The following is a 24,262-nucleotide window of genomic DNA, read 5'->3' as shown; positions in this document are numbered from 1 at the left end:
ATTCTTCATACAAATTTTACCTGGGGTGCTTGCTAAAAATAATGAATCCTAAACTTTAATCTGAGAACTAATGTTGTAAAGAACTGCTGACTCATAGCCAGGAAACTACAGAACCCAAACGCATACATCTAATGGATCATCAGAAAAATCATTGCGGCACTAGTCAGTCTGTCTCTGAAGAAAACAACCAACAATTAAAATACTTTGGGTTTAAATTTTAATATAATTTTGCATATAGTTTGTTTTGTATACTGTCAAAAGCAATTTTATTTCTTCCTATTGCAAAGATTTTATCTAATTCCTATAAAAGAAATTTATTCCAAGGAGAGTCAAATCTGAGCTGAAACCTTCTTCATGACATCAATTAACTAAGAAAAATGGAGCACAAGAGAATGCAAATTTTGTACCAAAGAGTTCGTATAAAAGAATAAAAAGCAATCACATACATACAACTCAGAACAGTAATTTCTTCTGGGAAAGAGAGATGGCATATAAAGGAGAAGGTACACAGAACTGAAATGAATTCAGTTATATTTTTTCAAGCTATGAAGTAGCCTTAAAGTTTATTCTTCACAAATAAGTAACACTTAAAATTTACAAGTAAATAATTTCCATAGGTCACAATCAGTTGTTTCCAAGAAATCTTTGGGTTACATGTATTAGGAAGCTGAAATTTTTCCAAGTATTAAAAGGGCAACAGGCCTGAAAGATAGATGCTCAGCTCAAAGTTGGCGACCTACCAGGCTTGATCACCTGAGTTTAATCCCCAGGACCCACGTGATAGAAGGAGAAAAGTGGCTCCCACAAGTTGTCTTCTAACCCCCATGTCATACCATGATTATGTGATTACCCCGACAGAAAAAAAATAATTAACTAAATCTTATAAAAGCACATAAGTTATGTTTAAAATAGATGTTCTGAGTTATCTAGGGCAGCAGCTACAACCAAAACATGTACAAATTGTCATTATGCTGGCTTATGCATATGTAATACTGACTAGTATGTTTCATCCTTCCTCACATCTGTGCAAGTGAAGATGGACAGTAATACCTATTCTTATATGTCCATAGTGTGGACTAGATGACATAACACACATCACAAAATTTGTACTGCTCATGAATACTATGCTGCTAAGTATTAGCAGTTACATACCAAGTATTTCCAGCAGAATGATTCAAGAACAAATTTTATTAAGCAAGGCTAAATAAATAGGTGTCTATAATTTGTTTGCATATATTAAAATATTTTACATATGTAAGTAGAAAGCTTTACAAACTTTATCTCACAGATGTTGGTAAGGATAGTGGAGAGAGGGTCTATAGAGTAGGAGGAAAGGACAAATAACAGACAAGTTGGCATTTGGGGAAAGGGAACTTGGCCCAGACTTCTTCACAAGTCCCTCAGGAGGACACTGTTACTGGCATTTTCTGGCAAGTAGTATAAATGCTAAATGCTAGTTTGTTTAGGAAATGGGTTATATTTATTGTTCGTTATAACTAGTAATTTATTGTCAGTAGACTATTTTGTATTCTGTCTTCCCACTTAGTATGCTGCTTAGAAGCCCATACATAAATATATTCTTAAAATACTTACTTTTATTCTTCTATTTTATATTGTACATTATTTCTCAAAGTATATACAGATGTAATTTAAACTTTAATGACTATATTATTTAAAGGGAATACTGACAGACTGCTAATTAAACTGATTACCTCTGCTTCAGAGTCCTTCAGTTTTTGAACTTTTTCTTTGACCTTCATCTCAAACACCTGTTCCATCTCCATCTCCATCTTCTTCATTTTGGCTACATGTTCCCTTCTTTCTTCTTCCATCTGTGCCAGAGGGCTCCTACCACCAACATTTAGGAATAATCATTAAGGTCTGTAAGTCAAAACTGCAATACTAAATTTTCAATGAGCTGATGGGAACAATGAGATGCTACAGGTGCCATTATCATTTGGAAGCATACAAATATTTACATCATTTTAGACACAAATTCCAAGTCTTATATAATACATATGGCTGAAGAATCCTTCAGAAACTGTAAAATGTATAAATATGCTCATAACTATAGAAGGTAACATCCTCTCCATTAATATTTTATTTAAATCTCAATCTCAAATGATTACTATGAAGTAAAGCCTAAGAATAAAACTGTTGGGGGCTGTTTCTCTAAATCTTGTGTACCTTAATTCTAAAGATGATTGTTCTGGCTAGTTTTTATGTAACTTGACACAAGCTAAAGCCAGCTGAGAGTAGGAGACCTGAATTGAGAAAAGCCTCCATAAGATTAGACTGTAGGTAAGACTGTCGCTCATTTTCTTAATTAGTGATTGATGCGGGGAGCCCAGCCCACTGTGGGTAGTGCCACCTTAGACTGTTGGTTCTGGTTTATAAGAAAACCATAAGGAGCGGGCGTGGTGGCGCACGCCTTTAATCCCAGCACTCGGGAGGCAGAGGCAGGCAGATTTCTGAGTTCGAGGCTAGCCTGGTCTACAAAGTGAGTTCCAGGACAGCCAGAGCTACATAGAGAAACCCTGTCTCGAAAAACCAAAAAAAAAATTAAAAATATAAAAAAAAAAGAAAGAAAACCATAAGGAGTGAGCCAGTAAGCAGCACTCCTCCCTGGCCTCCGAATCCACTCCTGCCTTGTTTTGAGTGCCTGGCCTGATTTCCTCAATGATGAACTGTATTATGATAGTAATAAATCCTTTCCTCCCCAAGTGGCTTTTGGTCATGGTGTTCTATCATAGCAAGAGAAACCAGAACTAAGACAATGTTATATGTGAAATAAACTGTACAAGGAAAACCAAAAAGGAACAGTCCCAAAATACTGCCACAGAAAACTACAGAAAGTCACATGATTTATTTTCCTTAAAGAAAAAAATTCAGTGGGAGAAAAATAAAACATAGCTAATAAAGTCAGTATGTAGAGAACATGCTTAGTTTTAGTAAAATTTCAAGTATTACAATCTCTGAGATATCTACTGATGTCACAACTACATTTATTATAATTTATTTATGCAACTCAACTGAAATGCTGAAGATAACTACCATCTAATACCTAAAGCACCAGTTAGGTTATGCAGACTACTTTTATGTTCTTTATAACTTTAATGCTGATGAAAATCCATTCACTTAAATATTTTAGTGTCTTAAGTTTTAAACATTTTCAGTAAGTTAAAGATAAAGTGTTTCTGAAATGCGAGAATAGACATTAAAGAATTAAACAAAAATTGTTCAGTCTACGGGCATTAAAAGTTCACAGAGATTTTTCAAAGAAGGGGAAATAAAATACAATGTAATAAAGGGAGAAAGGAAGAATATCCCTGCAGGAGAAACAGGGGTATGGTAGGAGAGTGCAGGAAGAAAAATGATAACCAACACTAAAGGAGTTGTGAAAAAGCCATACAAAAATGTACTACTGTAGATGCTTTCTAAAATATACACATATAAACGGTTGTTAAACGAAGTTACCTTATAATTGAGGGCAATACTCCAAGCAGACATCATGTGTTACCAAATAGCCACCCCAGTATCAGGATAGGATTACCCCCTTCTGAGTTGTTAGCAAATGGGACCCCATAAAAGTCCCCTAAGCATACAAATTACAGGACATTGCCAACGTTATTTACCCTCCAGATTTCATAGTAAGATCCTATTGCTGAAGACATTGCAGACTTGAGTCAAAGAGCACAGAAAAACCTAGCTGTTACTCAACTGGAAGTTTAGTCTACACTAGGGTGATATGCACGTCACCAGGAGAAAAGTCACCAATCAAATCCAATTATGACCCCCAGGCTACAATAATAAAAACTCCTGCACACAACAAAATGCACCCCAGGTGTCCTTACCAACTGAGCCATCTTGCTAGACCATGAAGTTGTTTATAACTTTCTCTTCAAAACTATATTTATCTGTTTAGCTGTGTGCTATATGAATTATAAAAATGATTGGCAAATGACAAAAACATATTTATAGTTCTTAAAGAACAAGAACAATAATCTTCCCAACAATTAACAACGGTAAGGCATAAAAAAAACTACCAAGACAAATTTTAGCTGCATAATTCTCTGCTCTTATAGAGAATCATGGTCCAAATATTCTAATAAGTAACAAGAACTAAGAAAGGAAATGAAATATTTAGTTGTTCTTTCCTGGAGAAAGTTATATACGTACTTGGTAAGCTGCCCTTTGTTCTTGTTGTTATCCACTCCATTGTAAGTCACTGCTGCTAGCTTTCTGCTTCTGTAGTTCTCATAGTGTACGTTATTGGTAACATCTTTCAAGTCCTGCATATGTGTTCTGTCATAAACAGCAAGAGTTTGCTTGTGTTAAAGGCTTTGACACAACAAAAAATTTCACCAAGACAAAATTTCAGATTTAAAATATTAAGAAAACTGGCATTCACATGTCTTCATTGACAGATAAAAATGAACAGAAATTTAGATTCCAGATGAGCTTTCATGGGAATCAATCACTCAAAGAATAAACTTTATACCAAAGAAATAGTTTAAAGGGAAAAGTAGATTGTTATTGAAGCTCATATATAACAGAAATTACTTTCCTCGATGTAATTGTTACCATGGTAATATTGAGCTTCACCAGGTTAGTTTATATATGGACCCTGAAAAGATCAAATTGTTTACCAACTAGGGAATCTTGATTTAGAATAACTCCATTTATCAAAGCTGTCCAGTGAGTGTGCTGTTTTCGGTAACCTTTCTATTGCATATGAATATCAAGGTACAAGTAATAAAGTATACAATTTATAGGATATGATGACATGATTATTTAATGATTAGAGATATTAAGGACTGAGTAATATCCTCCCTTTTCTCATTCCCCACTATACTTCTAACTTCCAGTATATACCATCTTTACCATTCAACAAAAATAAAGATGCAGTGTTTTGTCCTTCCTCACATCCAAATCCCATTTATTATGAAGTACCCCACACACATCATGAACACAAGGTAACTTAATTATCCAGTTCATCTTCTATCTGACATTCCCATGAAGTTCTCCAAGCTTATTTGTCTTAGTACTAAGCTTGATTTTTCCTGTCTACCAATACATTCATTTTCCTCTATGTTAGTCAGGCTGGGCAGGTCCCAGTTCCTCCTAATATACCTGGCAAGTAAAATGGAACAGCTCACACTAATTTGTTAAATATTTTGGAACTGGTGTATGTCAGGAGTGATACCAAATTACATGTTTAGCTATATTGTGAGCTCTTTTTTAACATAAAGATATATTTATTTTATACTCTTGCTACAGATAAATACTAGACAGTGTCAGATATATACAAAGTTCAAGGCCAGGCTGGGTTGCATGAAACAACTTCACTAAAATTAAAAATGAAAGAAAAACATATTTTCTTAATTTACATCTAATTCAATTACTACATCCCTTAAAAACTAATAAAATAAATTACTGAATAAATTAAGATGTTGTTGAACTCCTGTATCAGTGTCATTTAGCATGGTGGTTATCTGTCACTAAAATACTGTTGTTCTGTGATTGTTACACATGATTCCCAACTCTAGCCTGTAAGATGTCAAGTACTAGTGAGAGACTTGTAGAAACGGGCATTAGGCAACTGGCACTGACTGACGCCTCCTTCCTTCAAATATTTATTAAACAACCAGTAGCTATATGAAACATTCATCCTTCTTATGGCAAATATACTAGAAATTTTCTTTTTATGTTATGTGTATCGGTGTTTGGTCCCCATGTATGTGTGTGTTCCACTTGTGTGCCTGTTACTATGGCAGCCAGAGTTATAGGATTCCCTGGAGTTAGAGTTGTGAGCCACTATGTGGCGCTAGATATCAGACCCAGGTCCTTCGGAAGAAGAGCCGGTGATGTTAACTGATGAGTTATTTGTTCAGTCTAATAGCAGAATTGATATTTCATATGTGCATGAAGTATCTTGCTGATGCTTATTAAATCCTCCTGCAAGCATGGCCAAGTTCCTCTGTAATACCAGTGAGTCCTACTTACCAGGTCTAAAGCTATGCACATTCAAAGCAGCTAATGACTAAAATCTTGGGAAAAACAATGTAAATTATTGTCACACATTATTTACAAGTCAATAGGAGCAAAGATGTCACACACAGTAGCTCCATTTACAGAAGACAAAGTCAGTCTTCTGAACTTTAACTTTCTTTGGGTGCTAAAACCCTGTCTGTACTGTTTCATTGCTGCTCATACTTACCTTATCAACATATTTCTTAGAATTGTAAAATCACAATGTTCACCATTTTCAACTGTAGAAAAAAAAGTAAAAGAAAACAGACCATACATGTTAACTTTAATAAAGCTTATCTTTTCAAAGGAATACGCAAATAAAACCAAGGAAAGAATATGTAAACCACTGATTAAGGTTTAATACTAGCACAGAACTATACAGTGGAACTAACAAGGAACAATAGGCAAAGACACCCTAATACTACTACTGGAGCATATAAAAACATCATTTTGCTATTCTTAAATTTTTCTTTGTGAATGTGCCTATGTCAGGCGTATATGTAGATTCATGTACGAGTATCTGTTAAGGAAAGTTTAACATCAACTGCTTCCTCCTAATTTCCACTCTCAATTCTATTTTCAGAGGCAGAGTCTCTTGATAAATGTGCAGCTCAGTTATTGGGTTGCCTAGCTTCCTTGGTGGATCCTGTGTCTGCCACCAGAGCACTATGATTACAGGTGGAAGGCTGAGCCTGTAAGGCTTTTTCATCAGAACTCTAGTCCTCATGTTTTCAAGGCAAGCATTTGTATCCACTAAGATATCCATCCCCTTAGCCCTTCTTGGTGTAGCTTAATTCTCAGTGACAGAAATGTAATGAGTGAACTCTCTGGAAATAAACACTGATAATTTGAAAGAAAGATTCACTTTCTCCTTCTTAGTATAGAATATATTTATTACATGATTCATTAAAAAAAAAAAACCTTAGTATTGTGGCTGAGGGAGAAAAAAAAAACCTCCTTGAGACAACCAAAATGAAAAGGCTAGTCAAGAGCTTTAAGATTCTTTATTACTTTTTTTTAAAGTATCATTAACATGAACACTGAATGAGGATATAGCAAGGGGATGGGAAAGAATAATAATTACATAAATAAAGCAATTGTTTCAGAGTATACTTCTAAGGGACATAAAACGTGAAAAGCCTTAATTCTGTAATTGCAGGTCACCTGGGAGCAAAGCTGACGGACCTTGGGCAAAATCATAAATAAGGACAGTAACTTGGTGTAATTTTATAAAACTTACACACCTATTTAAAACATCAGCACATAATAGAGCAAACAGCACCTCCAACTTAGTATTATAATAGAAGACTGAACATTAGAGTAAACTAATGCAAAATCATGAAAATGCTTCTGTTGCTAATAGGATTTCTGAGGTTTGATGTTATCACTAAGAGTTTACTGGCATTGAAAACACACACACTAGGAACCATACTGAAAACAAGTGACCTTTTCTTAAGGAAAGAAAAGGCACTAGTCACATGATTGTAACTGGCTCTCTCCTAATTGCTCCATTTCCAAAGATTTATTAGATCCTAGGAAATGCTTTCGAACCAGAGAAACTGGCATGAAGGTTGTGCAGACCCAGGAAAGTGGGACAATGGCAAATGACTGTGAAGTATTACAACTGGAAGAATTCACACATACTTTCCTGACTTAGGTCATCCATCTGAGAAACTGAATTCTACTTAACAGAAAAAAAGAGTAGGAAAATGAAATAAAAACTATCATTAAAAAGCTACAGTGTATTATACACTGTGTATATTACTTACTACAGTACACATTTTTACCTTTATGAGACCTTACATTAAATTATGCACTGAAAAGAACCTTACCTTCAGCCACACCCCAAGGATACTGCCTTCCTCTGACTCTTTTGCCATTAACTTCAATGATAGTATTACTACCTACCACAGCAAGAGGTAAACGGTCCTATAAAATAAAGTGATATTGTAAACACATCTCTACAGTACTCATAATTCAATAATAATTTATAATATTCAACATATTAACAAAAAATTATCTACATTAACTCTTACCAGCCAAGCAATAATTATCCAGAAAATTGTTACTCAAACAGTATTACCAAAGCATGTGATAAATAATTGCTTTTTAGGTGAAATTTTAAGAATAATGTGCTATGTATGTATTAGACAAATTGGTTGTCAAAAATTACTGTTAAACCATACCGTATTTGACACAGAATAAAAAAATACACTGATATTAAGAAAGAAAAAAAAAAAGGACCACAAATCTATCTCATTATTATTCTTAACAATATGAGGTGTAGGAAATGTCTACTTTCTAAACTAGTCAGAACCTCACACCCACTTGCTAAACCTGTATTCATTCATTTTAATACAGAGTATAACTTCCCAATGGTTTTTATCTCCCAGAATTATCGAAGACACTATTTTGCAAAACCTTCAAAATTCTTCATTGGTCAGACACAAATATGCTATCAATTATACAGTAATTATATTACTTATGCACATAAGACCAGTATTCACTAAACCATTTTGGCTCCAAGAACTCAAAAACAAGTATAAATTTAAACACACAAAATTTAAAAACCAGATGTAGTGGTCCTACCATCTGGAAAACACAGGCAGGTGATCAATCTCAGAGTTTCAAGGCCATCCTGATCTACAAAGCTAGTTTCTAGAATGCCAAGGCTATACAGAAGAACCCTGCTTTGGGAAGCAAAACAATAAAACAAAACAAAACACCACAAAATTAAAATGATATAGAGTTTTTGTTGACTTTTATAAAAAAGAAGCAAGTTTTATCATCAAGCTCTTAAAGGATGATTAATTAGAAATTAGTTCCCATCCACTCATACTTGTTTCTTAAAAAATTATACAAATATGAAAGCAATTAACTGAAAACAACTCAGGACGGAATTCATCCATCTATTCTGTGCAATGCTCTGTTTTATGTGTTGCTAATCAAAGGTAACTATAAAGTTGATAAAATTCAGGAATATCCATACTTGTGTTAGTAAGCCAACTATTTTTTTTAAACCTTTGATCTTTCATATCAGAGCACAATTGGAAGGCTCAAACATTTTAATGTGCAGAGAAATGAACCTACCTTTATCTTCTTAACCAGCTTATTCTCTTCTTCATCATCTGTTTCTGGAAATTCATATATTTTAATTTTATGTTCTTGAATTTCTTTCATTATCTAAAGCAGAAGGAGGGAAATGGCGCCACACATAATTATGACATTAGCAGTATTTCTACTAAATCTTTCTTGGATTTTTTTTTTTTAAATTTAAATGAGACCTCTGGTGCTTTCTTGTCCGTATTTAAATACAAAAACCTATTACAGGGGAACAAAGAAAGTAAAGGTGCCTACCACGCAAAGTAGAAAGAGAAAACACAGAAAGAGAACCGATTCTACAAAATTCTTCTCGAATCTCCACAAGGATGACAGGGCATGCACCTTCCTCCCTTCCTTAACCCATATGCACACAGACAAAGAGTGAAATGAAATTTAAAATATTTTAAATTCAATTATTTCAGAAGTGTGAATCATATGGGTATTGTCCCGAAATGAATTCAAAATAATGACAGAATATTTTACAATGGTATTTATTCAGCTGGTTTCTACTATACAATAGTTTTTGGTCATTTATTTAAATTGAAGATTATTTCTCTTCATATAACTTAACTCTGAAAGCTGAAACAACAGATCCTAAAGTCACCTAAAAATAGTAGAAAGAGCAAGTAAAAAACACACAAGTTGCAGGAGAAAGGTTTAACACTTTAACAGAAAAATTCATTACATGGACAAGTTGCATAGACATAAACCTAAAGCAAGTAGGCAAGGAGAAAACACACAGTAGAAATAGAGAACCTCAAGACTTAGTAACATCAGAATTACCTGGTTCAAATCAAGTTATCTTATTCAAGGATTTCAAAGTCAAGGGAATACAGACATGCAAATAACTGTCACCTACCCATACAATTTGAACTCCTACCTCGACCTTCCCTGGCTACACATTATACTGCTATTCTCACAGCAAGAGTCTCCAACAGCAATAAAGGGGCTATAAACAAAATGAGTTCTATGACTACTATACTCAACAGAAATTAACAGAAGCAAGCTCAGCATGGTGGTACATGCCTGTAATACTATTATGTGGGAAGCTGAAACAAGAGGTCTGAGAGTTCCTTGCTAGCCTAGGCTGTGGGCAAAAGCCTATCTCAAAAAAAGAACAAGTTAAATTATCAATGTCCATCGATAGGACCACATCTTCATCACTGAGCATAGATATCTACTTTAAAACAAAATGATGGCTGGGTGAGGTGACACATGCCATAAATCTCAGCACTTAGAAAGTAAGTGGATCTCTGATTTGGGGCCATCCTGCTCTAAACAGTGGGTTCCAGGCAAACCAGACCTACATAGTGAGCCTTTGTGCCAAAGGATAAACAGTGAAAATAAGTGATGCCTGGCATGATAGATCATGCTTTTAATCCCAGCACTCAGTAGGCCAAGGCAGGCAAATTTCTGAAAGCTTGAGGGTAGCCTGGTCTGTACAGTAAGTTCCATAAATTCTGGTCTATAAAGTCAAAATTACACAGAGACCCTGTCTTTAATAAAACAGATAAAATAGCTACTAGCTTTAACAGCTGTGGTCCTTGGTCAGAAGTTATACAGTAAACTTATATAAGTAAGCATTTTCAAAATAAATGTTAAGACCCTAACTTCCTCTACAGAACTAATTGGTAGGGATAACGTCCAACAATGATTTTGAAAGCCCTCCGAATGATTCTATGGGTAAGAAACATGACTCTAAACATACAGAAAAGAAATCTAGAGACTATAAGAACACAGAGGTAAAGTATATGCACTAAAGGACTTGGTTTCAGTGTTTAGTGAAAAAAAGAGAGGAAGGGACACAACCAGTAGGCTTGTGACCATCTGAAAGTAGAACTCATTATTAATTCATCCTCACCTCTAACTTGTCACAAATAAATTCATATAGAGACATAGACTATTCAAGGTAAAAACTTAAGTAGAGTCAGGAAGATTGCCATGATGCTGCATTCAGTACAGTTTATAGAGACTCTGTCTCAAATAACAATAGAGAAATAGGAAAAATGGAAAAGAGGAAGAGAAAGGGTAAAGAGAGAAATGAGAAAAAGGAAGGAGATGAAAAGGAAGTGAAGGGGAGGAGGAAAAAGTATGGAAGAAGCTAAAGGAAGAGAGAAACACACCTGTGGTGAGAATATTAGTAAAATTTGTTTAAGATGTCAAAATTTGTAAGAATGCAATGCCACTTCAAAGCAAACGTTAACAGGTTTTTCTTACTGTAACAAGTTTTGAAGTATTCTAAAATCCATTTTTAAAAGGTATTTTGTTACACAGAAGCTTAAAAAGATAATGAGATAACGAAACTCTAAAGTCTATTTTGAATACAATACAAAATTGCTGTTGTTTTTAAAATATTGTCCTAAAATTAAAAAAGAATACTATTAGAATAGACACTTTCAGAAATTTACCTTAGATTTCATAAGTGTCATAGGTAACAATACAAATATAATAAAATGAGAAAAATGTATCATTGAGAGTATTACTGAAATAACAGGACATGAGATTTGGGGAGAAAGTTAAAATGTGTGTGTGTCTAAATATGTTTATCCCATTAAGTAATACGAACAAAATACGATTCAAGAGAAAATAGAAAAAGCATAAGCTTGTAAGAATAAGCAAAATGTAAATACACTATAGTGTACTAAAATGCTATTAATTACAAGAACAGTTAGGAAACACATAAGTTAATTAATTCTTACCTGCTTTTTAAACTGTTGGCATTCCTCTGGTGTAAGTGTATCTGCTTTGGCAATTAATGGGATGATATTCACTTTTTCATGCAAACGTTTCATAAACTCAATATCCAATGGTTTAAGTCTGAAATATATAGTATTTAATATGACTGAATTCATCTGTTTGAACAAAACGATTCTTCACATCTTCGACAATTAATTTAATTATCAGAAACACTCTGAAGATGAATTGGGTCACCCAACAGGCAGAACAGGGCTTTAAGAAGCAATGGAATGGTTAAGGAAGCTTTTTGACTTTTGCCTTTGAAATAACTTGGTCATTGGGTTTTGGCCCTAAAGAGGAGTTGGAAAAACCAGAAAGGCTCCTAATAGTATTTCCTAGAATCAGCTTTATATTTATAAAGGTTCACAAGGTGGGTGAGTATTTTTAGTCCATGAAAAATTAGTCCTCTTTTGATAAATGCAATACTTGCTGTCAACTATCTTTCTCAGACAAAAATACTAAAAGTCAGTCTTCAATATGCCTCTGTTTATTATAAACTGGCTGCTGTGTTTTGGCAGTTATATTTTCAAAACCAAATACTAATACAGTTATATTTTCAAAACCAAATACTTCCTATCTAATGTGGCCAGTATGCAGCATCTAAAATAAATCCCTCACAGCTCTTCTAGAATCCTCAGGATCCTCTTTGAAAGCCAGATATATTTTTTAAGAATTATTTATTTTTTGTATAAGAGTACACTATAGCTGTCTTGAGGACACACCAGAAGAGGGCATCAGATCCCAGTATAGATGGTTGTAAGCCACCATGTGGTTGCTGGGAATTGAACTCAGGACCTCTGGAAGCGCAGTCAGTGCTCTTAACTGCTGAGCCATCTCTCCAGCCCTGTAAGGCAGAGCTTTAACTTGTGGTCATCTTCATTTGTTAACCCTACATTCTGCCTGACTAAAATCACCACAATAATTTATGGCCAATAATTCCCCAAAGTATACCCATTCAAAACTTCACTCAGATGTTCAAGACACTAACTCAGAGGTTACATTCCTAGAACATGCCATGTTCCTTAGAATCAATAGCTCAACTTGAATCTCCATTTTTCTCTCCTCTTCTGTTTTCTATCTCAGTGCATGATAGGTACACACAATGTACCTAAACACTTATCCCTAAACACCTAAGAGTGCTCGTTCTTTTATCCTTCATTTCCTGAGATTATCAAGGCCTGCATGAAAGACACACAGGCACTAACACAGATACAGATACCCTACCCATTTTCGACACTTAAGTACAGACCACCAAGAACTCCACAGTGGAGAACTACATAACCCTTTCTGCTTTCCTAGCACACTACCCACACAACTGCGAAGTCAATCTGACAGAATCATTCATTATTTGACTGACAGTCTTACTAAAAGCCATATTCTTTAGCTGCTGTGACTCACTAACATTGTGAAGACAAATATTCTCTCCTTAATCTACTTGCAATGTGCCAGGATGTTTTTAACTTCTCTTAATTCTTTAAAAGTGCTATACTTTAAAAGTGTCATAGACTACTGCCATCCCTGCCTGGAACACTCTTTAGTTTCATACCCCACCTATTCTGCTTCCCTAGTACTTCCTTATTCATTCTTTTAGACATGGCTGACAGTCCAATTCCTTTAGAAATCCTTTTCTAGATGAAGAGGGGCCTCAGCACTCTATGTACTGTGTTAGGAAACATTTGCCCTGTATTTGTTTTTCCATTCTAAGACAAAAAAAAAAAAAAAATCCTTTAGTTGAGTGCTTTTATCTCATTCATCTGTGTTTTTTAGCACCCAGCAAATGGGCTAAAGGTTCCCAAATATTTGTTGACAAAAGAAGTAAAATGCTATCATTTTCTCAAGTCTTGTAGAAACTATAGTGAAGACTGAGTCTGTACACTTAAAATGTTCCAGGGACTATAATTAATGTTCCAAGTAATAAGTCAAGATAATGGAAATGTGATCCCAAAGGATATTCCTTAACTGAATAAGGAACAATGAGAAAAATGGAAGAAAGGCTGAATTTTGTTATAATTCACTGTTATAATCAGTGATAAAGGCAAAATTCACAGTACAAAACATCATCATAAAGTTTCGGGTTTTAAACTTACACAGGATCTTATATTTAAAAGCAAAGTATAAATTCTGCTTTAGGTCTACTACTTAAATGCTATGCATTTAGCATAAGTATTACAACTTTTAAAAAGGAAGACAGATGTAATAGCTATGGTAGGGACTCAGGGAAGTCAATGTCTTAAGCATAAACTAAGAAAGAACTCTAGCAGTCGTTAAGTGTGTGTGTGCTGGGATCTGTAGCACTGGGGAAATGGGGAAAAGTGGGAGCTCAAAACATTCCAGGATAGACTGGTTTTATACAGTTGAAATATGATAAAATCAGGACCAAAAAACACTGAAATCAATTTAAAAATTAAATTGTATGGAAAAGGGTAAAAACCTCCATAAAACTCTTCCATACTTTTAAATTAGTATAAAAATAGCAAAAACCATTAATTCAACATGTTAATCATATGGTGGCTAAAATTTTTCCTGTACCCATTTAGTTTTCTATGATTAAATTAGTAAGAATTAGTAAGAATTCAAAGTGTGTGTGTGGGGTTAAGACAGGGTCTTAAAGGCGCAGGCTAAACTTGGCCCAGGCTAAACTTGAACTTATTATATAGCCAACCCTGAAGGTGTGATTACATGCATGCACCAAAATGATCACTTGAAGAAATTATCTTTTAAACAATAAAAAGACCTTTATAAGACAAATCCACAGTAAGGAAAAAGTTATTTTACTTCAAAGCCTATAACAAGATTTCAAACCAAACTACAAACATTAATTACATATATTTCTAAATAAAATTCATTGAGTGATCTTTGTTTAAAGTGGAAATCAATATTAAAAGGATAAAACAGCATTTTAATATCTGAAAGTTAGCTTTTAATAGCAGTTACTGAACAATGAACACCACAAATGAAACAATAATAAATGAAATTTAAATTGCCTAGCATCCAGGAATGGCACAAGTAGGTGACTAAAGAAGGAACTGATACTATATTGTATAGAACTGAGGGGCTCACAGAAGATCCGTGTTTCATTTGCCAGATTTTATGTAATTTCAGCTCCCAGAAAGCAGGCCATTTGTAATTTGATACCAAATTCACTATCATATTCTTTAACTTAATCTATAAGTATCGCAAATCAATAGGAAAAATTTTGCTCTATCTCTAAAAATTATTAAGCTGGTCAATTGTTTAGGAACAGACACAAGAAAAAAGAATTTTCCCTTGTGAAAAATCAAGAAATGGATTAAAGCCATATATATCATTTGAATTATAATTTCATTTCTTTAAAAAAACCAAACAACTCTTATTCCCCATGTAATTTTAAGAGACAAAAATTACCCTCAAAGGAAAATAAGAATGTAATTTTATGAGAATCATAACTCTTGGAAAGGGTCCAAAGATTTGTTATAAACTCACTGCTTTCTACTAATTGTAGATGATCTTACTAGGCTGACTTCTAGGAAATTGTGCTAATAAGTTACTAGTACTGGACAGTGGTGGCATATACCTTTGATCCCAGTACTCAGAAGGCAGAGGGAGGTGGATCTCTAGGAGTTTGAGGCCAGCCTGGTCTAAAGAGCAAGTTCCAGGACAGCCAGGGTTACACAAGAAAAAAAACAAACAAACAAACAAACAAAAAAAACCAAGAAGATAAACTAGAAAGATTTAAGAAGCATAAATTCAAGAGCTCCCTACATGCTCATGTGATAGTTTAGGGTTTTGGTTTGGTTTCTAAGAAGTTGACGGGTGAAGAAAGGCTGTCCTGAGGATTGCCTGCAGACCTTCAAACTGAGCTACATCCTACTCCATGGTTTTATTTTATTTTGTTTTGTTTTGTTTCTATTTTTAGTATTGTTTTTCTTGTGATAGGATCTTGCTAGCAAAAGACACAGCCTAGGCTGGTCTTGAATTTGCAACCTTTTAGCTCCAGCTTTCTGAGTACTGACATTACAGGTACGTGGCATCAGAGCCTGCTGTTAAGTCTCATTTCTAAAAAACAAACAAAAATGAGTCTTGTAAGTAGATATGCTGGTTTAGGGATATAAATAAACTTCTGAAAATAAGACATGAAATTAAGCATAAAAGAAACTTTTCCAGTCTTCCCACAAATAGTGGTCACATAACTATGGTTCCCTGTTCTACCAGACTGAAAACAAGCATTACAGTAAGACAAAGGAAGAAGAGAAACCAAAAGCAGAAGAGGGAAGAGAGTATACTACTCCAATTTGAATATGGGGTAATAATAATACTATATAGTTTTATATCATATAATAGCCTAGTTCCTATTGGCAGAGAGAGGGTAGAATTGCCATGTTGGGTAATTACATTAAGTAGTTGCATTAGGCTGTGATTTATGCCCCCACCAACAACAACAAAAAAAACCCATTAGTGAAGACTAGTGGAAATATTAATAGCTAATCGTAATATGTATCTACCACAAATAGTACAAGAGTACCAGTTTTTGTTCTGATTTTGAAGAACAGGCTAGTTACTATGAAGCAAATCGTATCAGATGAATGTGTTAATAGTTCAGTCTTAACTACCTAAAATCAAAGTAATACAGACTTAAAATAATCTTCACAGTTAAAAGTTTAACAAACCACTTACTGAAAAAAAAAATAGCATAAGAAGCCATTGGCACTTAAGCTTATTTTTTATTATTACCTTTTCTATTAGGTTATATAATAAGTTACTTTGTTTATAGGTTGTTACCTTGGGGATTATTAGAATCTCTATAAATTCAAAAATTATGGCTGTCTTTTTAATTTGGTAGTTCAACCTCTTATAAAAGTGAGGTTAAGCTGGTTAGTGGTGGTGCACGTCTTAATCCTAGCACTTGAGGCAGAGGTAGGTGGATTTCTGAGTTCGAGGCCAGCCTAGTCTACAAAGTGGGTTCCAGGACAGCCAGGGCTACACAGAGAAACCCTGTCTCGAAGGGGGGAAAAAAAAAAGGTGAGGTTAAAAAAAAAAATTCAAAAAACTTTAGTTTTAAGATCTCAAAAGTCAGACTAGAAACTGGAAATGATTCTTTTTGTGAAGCAGATGAAATGCAGTATGTATACAGAATTAAGAAGTAAAATGACTACCTAGGACTTAAACGGGTTATTCCAAGCCACTTTACATGAGATTAGGTTGTTTTATAAATGATCTAGTTTCGTGTACTCCACAGACACCATGATTCTAAAACATTCACACAAGATGAGTAATTATACACAATAAAAACAATGATGTAGCAAAGAATCAAGGTACTGACCCATGTCCTGAAGGAGCAATGAAGTATAAACAACACTGCACCCTGTTATCAGGCATCTGACGTCTGTTCACTCGAGATTCTGCATTTAAGTAATCTTCAAATTTACTATCAATGTAGTCGATAACAGGCTGCCAGCTTTATAATGTAGAGAAACAGAACAATTAAGTTGAAATCTATAAAGAAATTAACTGTTTGACAATTAAAGGATAGTAGTTTTAATGTGATAAAATAATTCACTAGTAGAAAACATCTCAAATTTTTCTGCACACGGACTCAAAAGTAGGTAAAAATTAGGATTGGAGAGATGGCTCAACCACTAAAGCATGAAAACTTGTATTCTAATCCTGAACCCATGTAAAACGTCAGACACAGTGGAAAGTGCCTGCTATCCTAAGCTTGAACGAAGGTGTGAGATAGAGATGGATCCCTGGAGCTCACGGACCAGCCAGTCTAGCTAAACTGATAAGCTTTACCCTGTCTCAAAAATTAAAGGTGGATAGCAATCAAGAAGACACTAGCCTAGACCTGGGCCTCTACATTTGAATGTATGTACATACATACTACATATGAAACACCATGAAAATACCAATTCCCTACACACACACAGAAAAAAAAATAGATAAAACTACACAAAGTATATCTTGAGTCATTATTTTTTAACTCTCAAATTTTAAAAGGAATTGCTGTGTGTGAACAAAACTTTGATAATTAGTAATTATTTACATTAATAACTATATCAATGCTAAATATTTTACAATCTGAAAAAATTACATCCACAGTTTTAAATTTCCAACAAAGATTAAACAATACAAAAACCTCGTGATAAATGTACTGGGTATTTTAAGAGTCAAGAAAATGGTAATTAACTAAAACTCAACTTCAATGTGAGTTGTAGTTCCATGAGTGTTTAATTCATCTATAATTTACTGAAAAACTAAAGTCTAAAAAATTAGGTAAGTTAGGATGAAATATAACAAACAAAATTATAGTTAAAAGGTTCAATTTTATAATTTATATAAGAGATATTAACATATTACAACAGTAATAGATGTGTATATATATTTATAAACATACATATATAACATATATGTATAAGTGGTATTATTCCACTGCATATAGAGAAAATTCAGAGGCTGAAGCAAAAGGATTTAAAGTTCTTAACAACCACGTTGGAACTCAAAGAGATCATGTCTCAAAACACCAAAAGAGAATAAAAGATACAAAACAAGAATCCAAACCAGTCCAGAAAGCAGTATTTTCAAGTAAGAAATACAGCAGCAAAGTTGGTATATGAACCCAAGCCCTAAACATTTAAAATTAATGATTCTCACTGTTACATTTTGTTATTCTGTTTTTTATTTTGTTTTTGTTTGTAAAGCAGGGTCTCACTGTATAGTTCTGACTAGTCTGGATATATATATAACAGACTTGCCTTGAACTCAAAAGATATGCCTGCCTCTGCCTCCCAACTGATAGGATTAAAGAAAAGGTAAAAGTCTAACTATACTGAGAAATAATGGGGACAAAAGAGTAATCTTACCAATTACTATTATCCACTGCATCTCCAAATCCTGGAGTATCAACTATTGTCAGCAGCAACTGAACACCACCTTCTTTGATTAAAACTTTGGATTGCTCCACCTGTAAGAGTCATCGTTGTACATGTTAATTATATATTATGTGAGTTGTTTTCTATAACAAGAGGCAAGAATACTCAAGTTTCCCAAAACCAATTTTGGAAGCTGACTGCAAATTAAAACTATGAGTGTGATCAAGGAACTGAATATTTAGTTGTATTTCATGTAGCTACCAAACTGAACATTTATGTTTACTACAATCAAAAGGGTTTTTTTTGGTTTTGTTTTTTTGTTTTTTTGGATGAAAGTAGTTTATTATCAGGAAAATATTGAGAGTAGAGGAAAGAATTGAAATTGGGGAAAAGAAAACCAGCAATTTGGACATACCTTTCTATGGAAGGCTTGTCACCTATCTCCTAGGTAAGCCTTGAGCTTACCATGTTATTCAAACTGCTTTAATTTTGGGTTATATTATCGGTAAAAATTGAGTATCCCAAATATAAGAATATTTATCTACTAGCAATTAGAATATTTGAAGATATCAATTAAGTATTGTAAGTATGAGGTCTATGTAATATTAAAAACTAAGTATCAATAAAGAAGAGTTTTAACAACAGTGTTCGATTATCAAACAAAAGTCTAAGAAGTTCAGACTTTAAAATTTTCTTATGATTCTTTGGCCAAAGGATAATCTGGTCAATCTACATCTCAAATTATTTTGAATTCATTCTCAGCTTTTTCATAATAATTAGTGACACATCACTAAACAGAAACAAATGACATTAAGATAATTAATAATAACAATTAATGATATATGTCACTAAACAGAAACAACCAGAGACTGAAGTAATGAACAGCTCAGCAATTAAGAGTGTTTGTTGTCGAGGAACCAGGTTTGGTTACCAGCAGATACAGGGTGACTTACTAGTAACTGTAACTCTAGTTCCAGGAGACATAGCACCCCTTTCTAAACCTCTGAACACACACATGGTGTACATACACATAACATACATATCATAAAACAAATCTGCTTCAAATAGTGTCTGGTTTTCTTTAATATAACAGCTTATATTTTTAAGACTTTTTTTATTAAAAAAGATGTAAATAATGTGACAACGTGACCAGTTAGCATTTTCAAGATTCAAGGTTCAACCCACAGTACCATTTTTAAAAGTTTAACTTATTTACTGACTTGATAAGAAAAAATAAGATTTTAAGGACTTTGATGAATCTATTTTCCAACTCTGGCCTATGAAATTCTGAGTATCCATACATGATTAAATACAAAGAAGTCAGCAACCAATGAAAAAGATCCAAAAACTGTAACTGTAAACTACTGCCATCCACGGGATCCAATTCTATCATATCATCTGGCTTTGCAAGTATCCTCATGGGATTCATGGAAAACAAGTTAATTCAAGCCCAGGAATTTCAAAGTTTTCTTAATCTGTTCCAAACAGTCACTTTCCCATGCACTCTTCTTATGCAGGTCACATCACCAAGGGCTCTTCTCTAAGATTAAATGTATAACTTAATGCCAAAGGAATGAAGCAAGAGCATTTTCTACTGTTTTTCTCTAGAAACTAAGTAAGACTAAATTTCCTACTGTTTATGTGTGTTTTGGACTTACTGAGGCATTTTTGACTCCCTACATCCAACAAATCAAAGATGCCGATACTTCTACTAGTATTGTAGCTTTTCAATCTAAGGACAAGTCAAGTCTTCAATGTTTATTATTCGGCTTTTTAACCAATACACTTTTTATTTTTATTTTATAAGCAATAAACTTTTTAACCTAATGTTCACAAGATATTTATTAACATAAACAAAATGCATTATTTAATTTAAGTGCATAACATGTTGAAGGAAAGGTTAAAATTTCTGTCAAGGGTTTACACGTTTACTCATACTTTCTCAAGAAGTAGCAGTAAGACCAAAGCTCTGAAGAGAGCCTGATACATTTACTTGGCTCAAAAACAGGAAAACACTTCATTTAATACATCAAATGTTTATTTAGAAAGCATAAAAAGTGAAAGAGACCTGGTATGGATGCACAACCCTTGTACCTGAGCAAGCCTAGGTCTCTTGGGAATAAATGCTTCCTTTATATTCATTTATAGGTATTCATTCTCGTCCTTCTCTGCATACCTATCACAGATCTTCAGTGCCAGATTTATCACTCAACCTACTGACTCTTGACATCATACCACTTCACTAACTCCTAAAGTCTGTCTTACTAGCACCTTACTTATGGTAGCATCTTTGTTATTTCATATTTTCTGTTTTTCCATTACAGATCCTTGAAAATGTGTCTACCATTACTGAAGACCCCAACCTATTGTGTAAAACACTCAAATGTTTACACAATAGAATGGTTCAACAACCAAAAAGGAGTAGTATCTACAGGAACATTTAATTAGGTTCAAGGAAAAGGCTTCAAGAATCTCTAAATATGAAGTCTTTTATTCTAAGGGTATAACCTACTGCTTTCAATTTTTCTTGTCTCTAGAAAAATCGTATAGATACCTAATCTTTATCACTATAAAGTGATTAACTAAGCTTCACATATTAAGCTTCACATATTTTACAGTAGATCAAGATAAATTTGGCAATCAAGAACTTAACATTGAAATAAACTAAATCTCAATAAAAGACAATTTTCTCCAAGGAAAGATAGTTCACAATCTTATAACAAAAAATTTACAATTTTTAAAAACCAATATAAAATGTAAAATAAGCTGTAACTATTGTATATAGCATACTGTTTGTTAATTATTTTTTGTCAATCTTGGGATCTATATTTGAAATAACATGAAGAGTGGAACTGTCTACTTTGTCCTGTCACTTAACTTTAATAATCTATTGGTTAAAAAAATATATAGAAACCAAGACAGATGTAACTTGGCACCACTGCATTCACTTTGAAGTACCCTTCAAAGTGGTAAGGAGAAACACTTCCCTCTCCTACTTTTTTCCGAGATAAAATAAGAGCAGTTTATAACAGTCCAGGGACACCACAGAGCAAGGAATCTTGAATAGTAAACTCTGTAACTATAGCAAAGTATGAATTTACAAGAGATGAAAATTATCTAGGGCTTGCTTCCATCTAATGTACACTCATGTTAAACTACTAGTATAGGGAAATCCATGCCTGGTATGTATGTGTGCATGGTATGTGTAATGGTCCTTAGGCCAACAGAGAAGTGAAGAATTAATCTCATTCAAGTGAGACTTTCACTTGAATCAAAACCACTGAGGAACAGTGATCTATCTCAGAATCAGTTTTCTATTAAACTACTTAATAATCTCCAAGCCTTTGAATGTCAACCAATCTCTCCCCGAAAACACAAGGCTCCTATAAATATAACATTCAGGAAAGAACTGATATTGTGGTATTATTTATTAAAGTTTCACTCCTTGGGTATAACACAGGAGAGAATTTTTCTTTACTTTCATTTTCTGACAACTGGAAATGCTAAAAACAAAACAAAACAAAAGCAAACAAACAAAAAACCCTTCAGGTCACCAAAGTCACAGATATTTGCTTTTCAAAACTCCAGAATTGGTTTATATGTATGAAATGTGATATAATAATTGTATATTAATTCTCTCTATTGAGTCAATTTATTACTTTAAGGATAGATCATCTATTAGACTACTAGATTGTGGGGAGGCCAACAGGCTGCAAAAAATGATCACATTCTTGCTGTACTCGGACCTCTTGAAAGATGCTCCCTGGGAGTAAATGAGCAAAAGTTTTACCTTCCTAAATAAATCCTAGCTGGGAAGACACCTGTAAGGTTTAAAATGTAAAGGATTCATATTTAGATAAAGAACTACTGGAAATGAGGAAGAAAAATAGGAAATATTAAAATGACCAAAGCAGTCCAATGACACCTAAACAGCCAGCTGGGAAAGCAGACATCCTCAACCTTACTGAACATGGAAGACAACACATGAAAGCAATGAATGCCTTTTGTCTTTACACATACACATTTTACTCATATTAGTATGAGTAAAAAACAGAAACCTAAATGTTTATTCAAAAATAAAAAGCTCTAATATATTTTTATAAAATATTCCCCAGCAATGAGTCAGAACAAGTACAACCAGCTGCAAATGTAGTTACTCACTGACCCAGAAGCTGGTTACCTACGTAAACCTGTGTGAAAATCCATAATACTTATCCTTAAGTTTGTGCCCTTTTATCTCAAAAAGTGTTTTCATGATAATAAAAGTATTATCAGAACAAAACTGAGTAAAAAGATCAAAGGGAAAATAGAACATGTAATGTAGAATTTAAGTGATGGCAATTTCTTATGAACCCTACTTATCAGATATTTCTACAACTTATATATAATAAACCATGAATATTTTACTGAATGTTTTGTCATATACCATGTTAAACTAGATACATATGTGTTAAAAATCTCAAAATTACATGTTAATATTTTCATCTAAATATATAAAGAGCTAAAAATGAGGAGTGGAGAGATAAGTCAGTAAAGTACCTGGCACACAAGCAAAAGGGCCAGATTGTGATTCTCCAAAATCTATGTAAAAAAGCCAGCCAGGTGCAGCAGCAGTGTGCATTTACAATCTCAATGCAAGGCAGTGGAGACAGGAATACCTCTGAGGTTCACAGCCAACACTGCCTAAGCAGCAAGCTCCCAGCCAGTGGAAGACATGTCTCAAAAAACAAGGTTGATAGTTCCTAAGGGTTAGTACCTGAGATTGTCATTTAACAAAATAAACCAGAAGAAAGCTGTTCATTTATAAAATTGAAAGTGTGTTGTCATTTGTAAAGTAGTAGTAAAGTTATTAATCCATTTATGAAGAACTGATTAGTATTCAACTAACAGTCATTAAACACCTACAGCATACGTGTTTGTGTGTATGTGTGTATGAAAAGGGAGTTGACACACTGCAGCTTGGAGGAGAAACTTTTCTCTTCCATTTATTTATTACATCATCTCAGGGCACAATACAGTCTGTTTCAACTGCTGCATTTGTAAAATGAGATATTACTACCACCTTCCACATGAAGTTGTAAGACAAAGAATCAAACAGATGAATTAACATTCACAGCATTTACAGTAGTAGCTAGAAGATGAGAACAGTGACTCTCTAAGTGTTAGATTTTATTATTGATGTAGATCTGGAATTAGTTACCTACAAGATGAGAACAATAATGAACACTTAAAAAATTATCTGACCTTTTGTAGGTCTATGATAATATCTAGCATATTATTTTATACTAAATAAATCTGCAATTAGAAGTCTATTCTGCAGAGCTCATTAAAAATTTCCAAGTTTCCTAATCTTGAATATTACAAAGTATATAAAAATATAAGTTTTTGTTCTTTAGAATTAGAATCTTCACTCTTCCTGTCTGACCAACACCGGGGTGGCTGGGGCACGGGGTCGGCTGACACCCGCCAACTACCCACTACACCTGCCACAGGATCTTGAGACTTCTGGTGAGTGGAACACAGCTTCTGCTCCAGACCAATCG

At 33.9% G+C, this 24,262-nt stretch overlaps 1 protein-coding gene across 3 annotated transcripts in view; it reads right to left on the bottom strand.

The window, feature by feature from the left end:
- Septin7 (septin 7) overlaps nucleotides 1-24,262 on the bottom strand; it is a 79,905-nt gene that overhangs the window by 25,558 nt on the left and 30,085 nt on the right. For all 3 annotated transcript variants that reach the window (XM_029481203.1, XM_021171533.2, XM_021171532.2), the window contains exons 5-12: nucleotides 18,711-18,811; nucleotides 17,171-17,305; nucleotides 11,835-11,952; nucleotides 9,124-9,216; nucleotides 7,866-7,962; nucleotides 6,221-6,272; nucleotides 4,180-4,305; nucleotides 1,713-1,848 (exon numbers count right to left, since the gene is read on the bottom strand). In XM_029481203.1, the coding sequence (XP_029337063.1) occupies nucleotides 1,713-1,848; nucleotides 4,180-4,305; nucleotides 6,221-6,272; nucleotides 7,866-7,962; nucleotides 9,124-9,216; nucleotides 11,835-11,952; nucleotides 17,171-17,305; nucleotides 18,711-18,811 (858 nt within the window). The remainder of the gene's footprint in view (nucleotides 1-1,712; nucleotides 1,849-4,179; nucleotides 4,306-6,220; nucleotides 6,273-7,865; nucleotides 7,963-9,123; nucleotides 9,217-11,834; nucleotides 11,953-17,170; nucleotides 17,306-18,710; nucleotides 18,812-24,262) is intronic.

The sequence above is a fragment of the Mus caroli genome, chromosome 9 (assembly GCF_900094665.2).
Source record: "Mus caroli chromosome 9, CAROLI_EIJ_v1.1, whole genome shotgun sequence".
Classification (NCBI taxonomy): domain Eukaryota; kingdom Metazoa; phylum Chordata; class Mammalia; order Rodentia; family Muridae; genus Mus; species Mus caroli.
The sequence above is the reverse complement of the archived record's forward strand: the minus strand, read 5'-3'. Positions and strand labels throughout refer to the sequence as shown.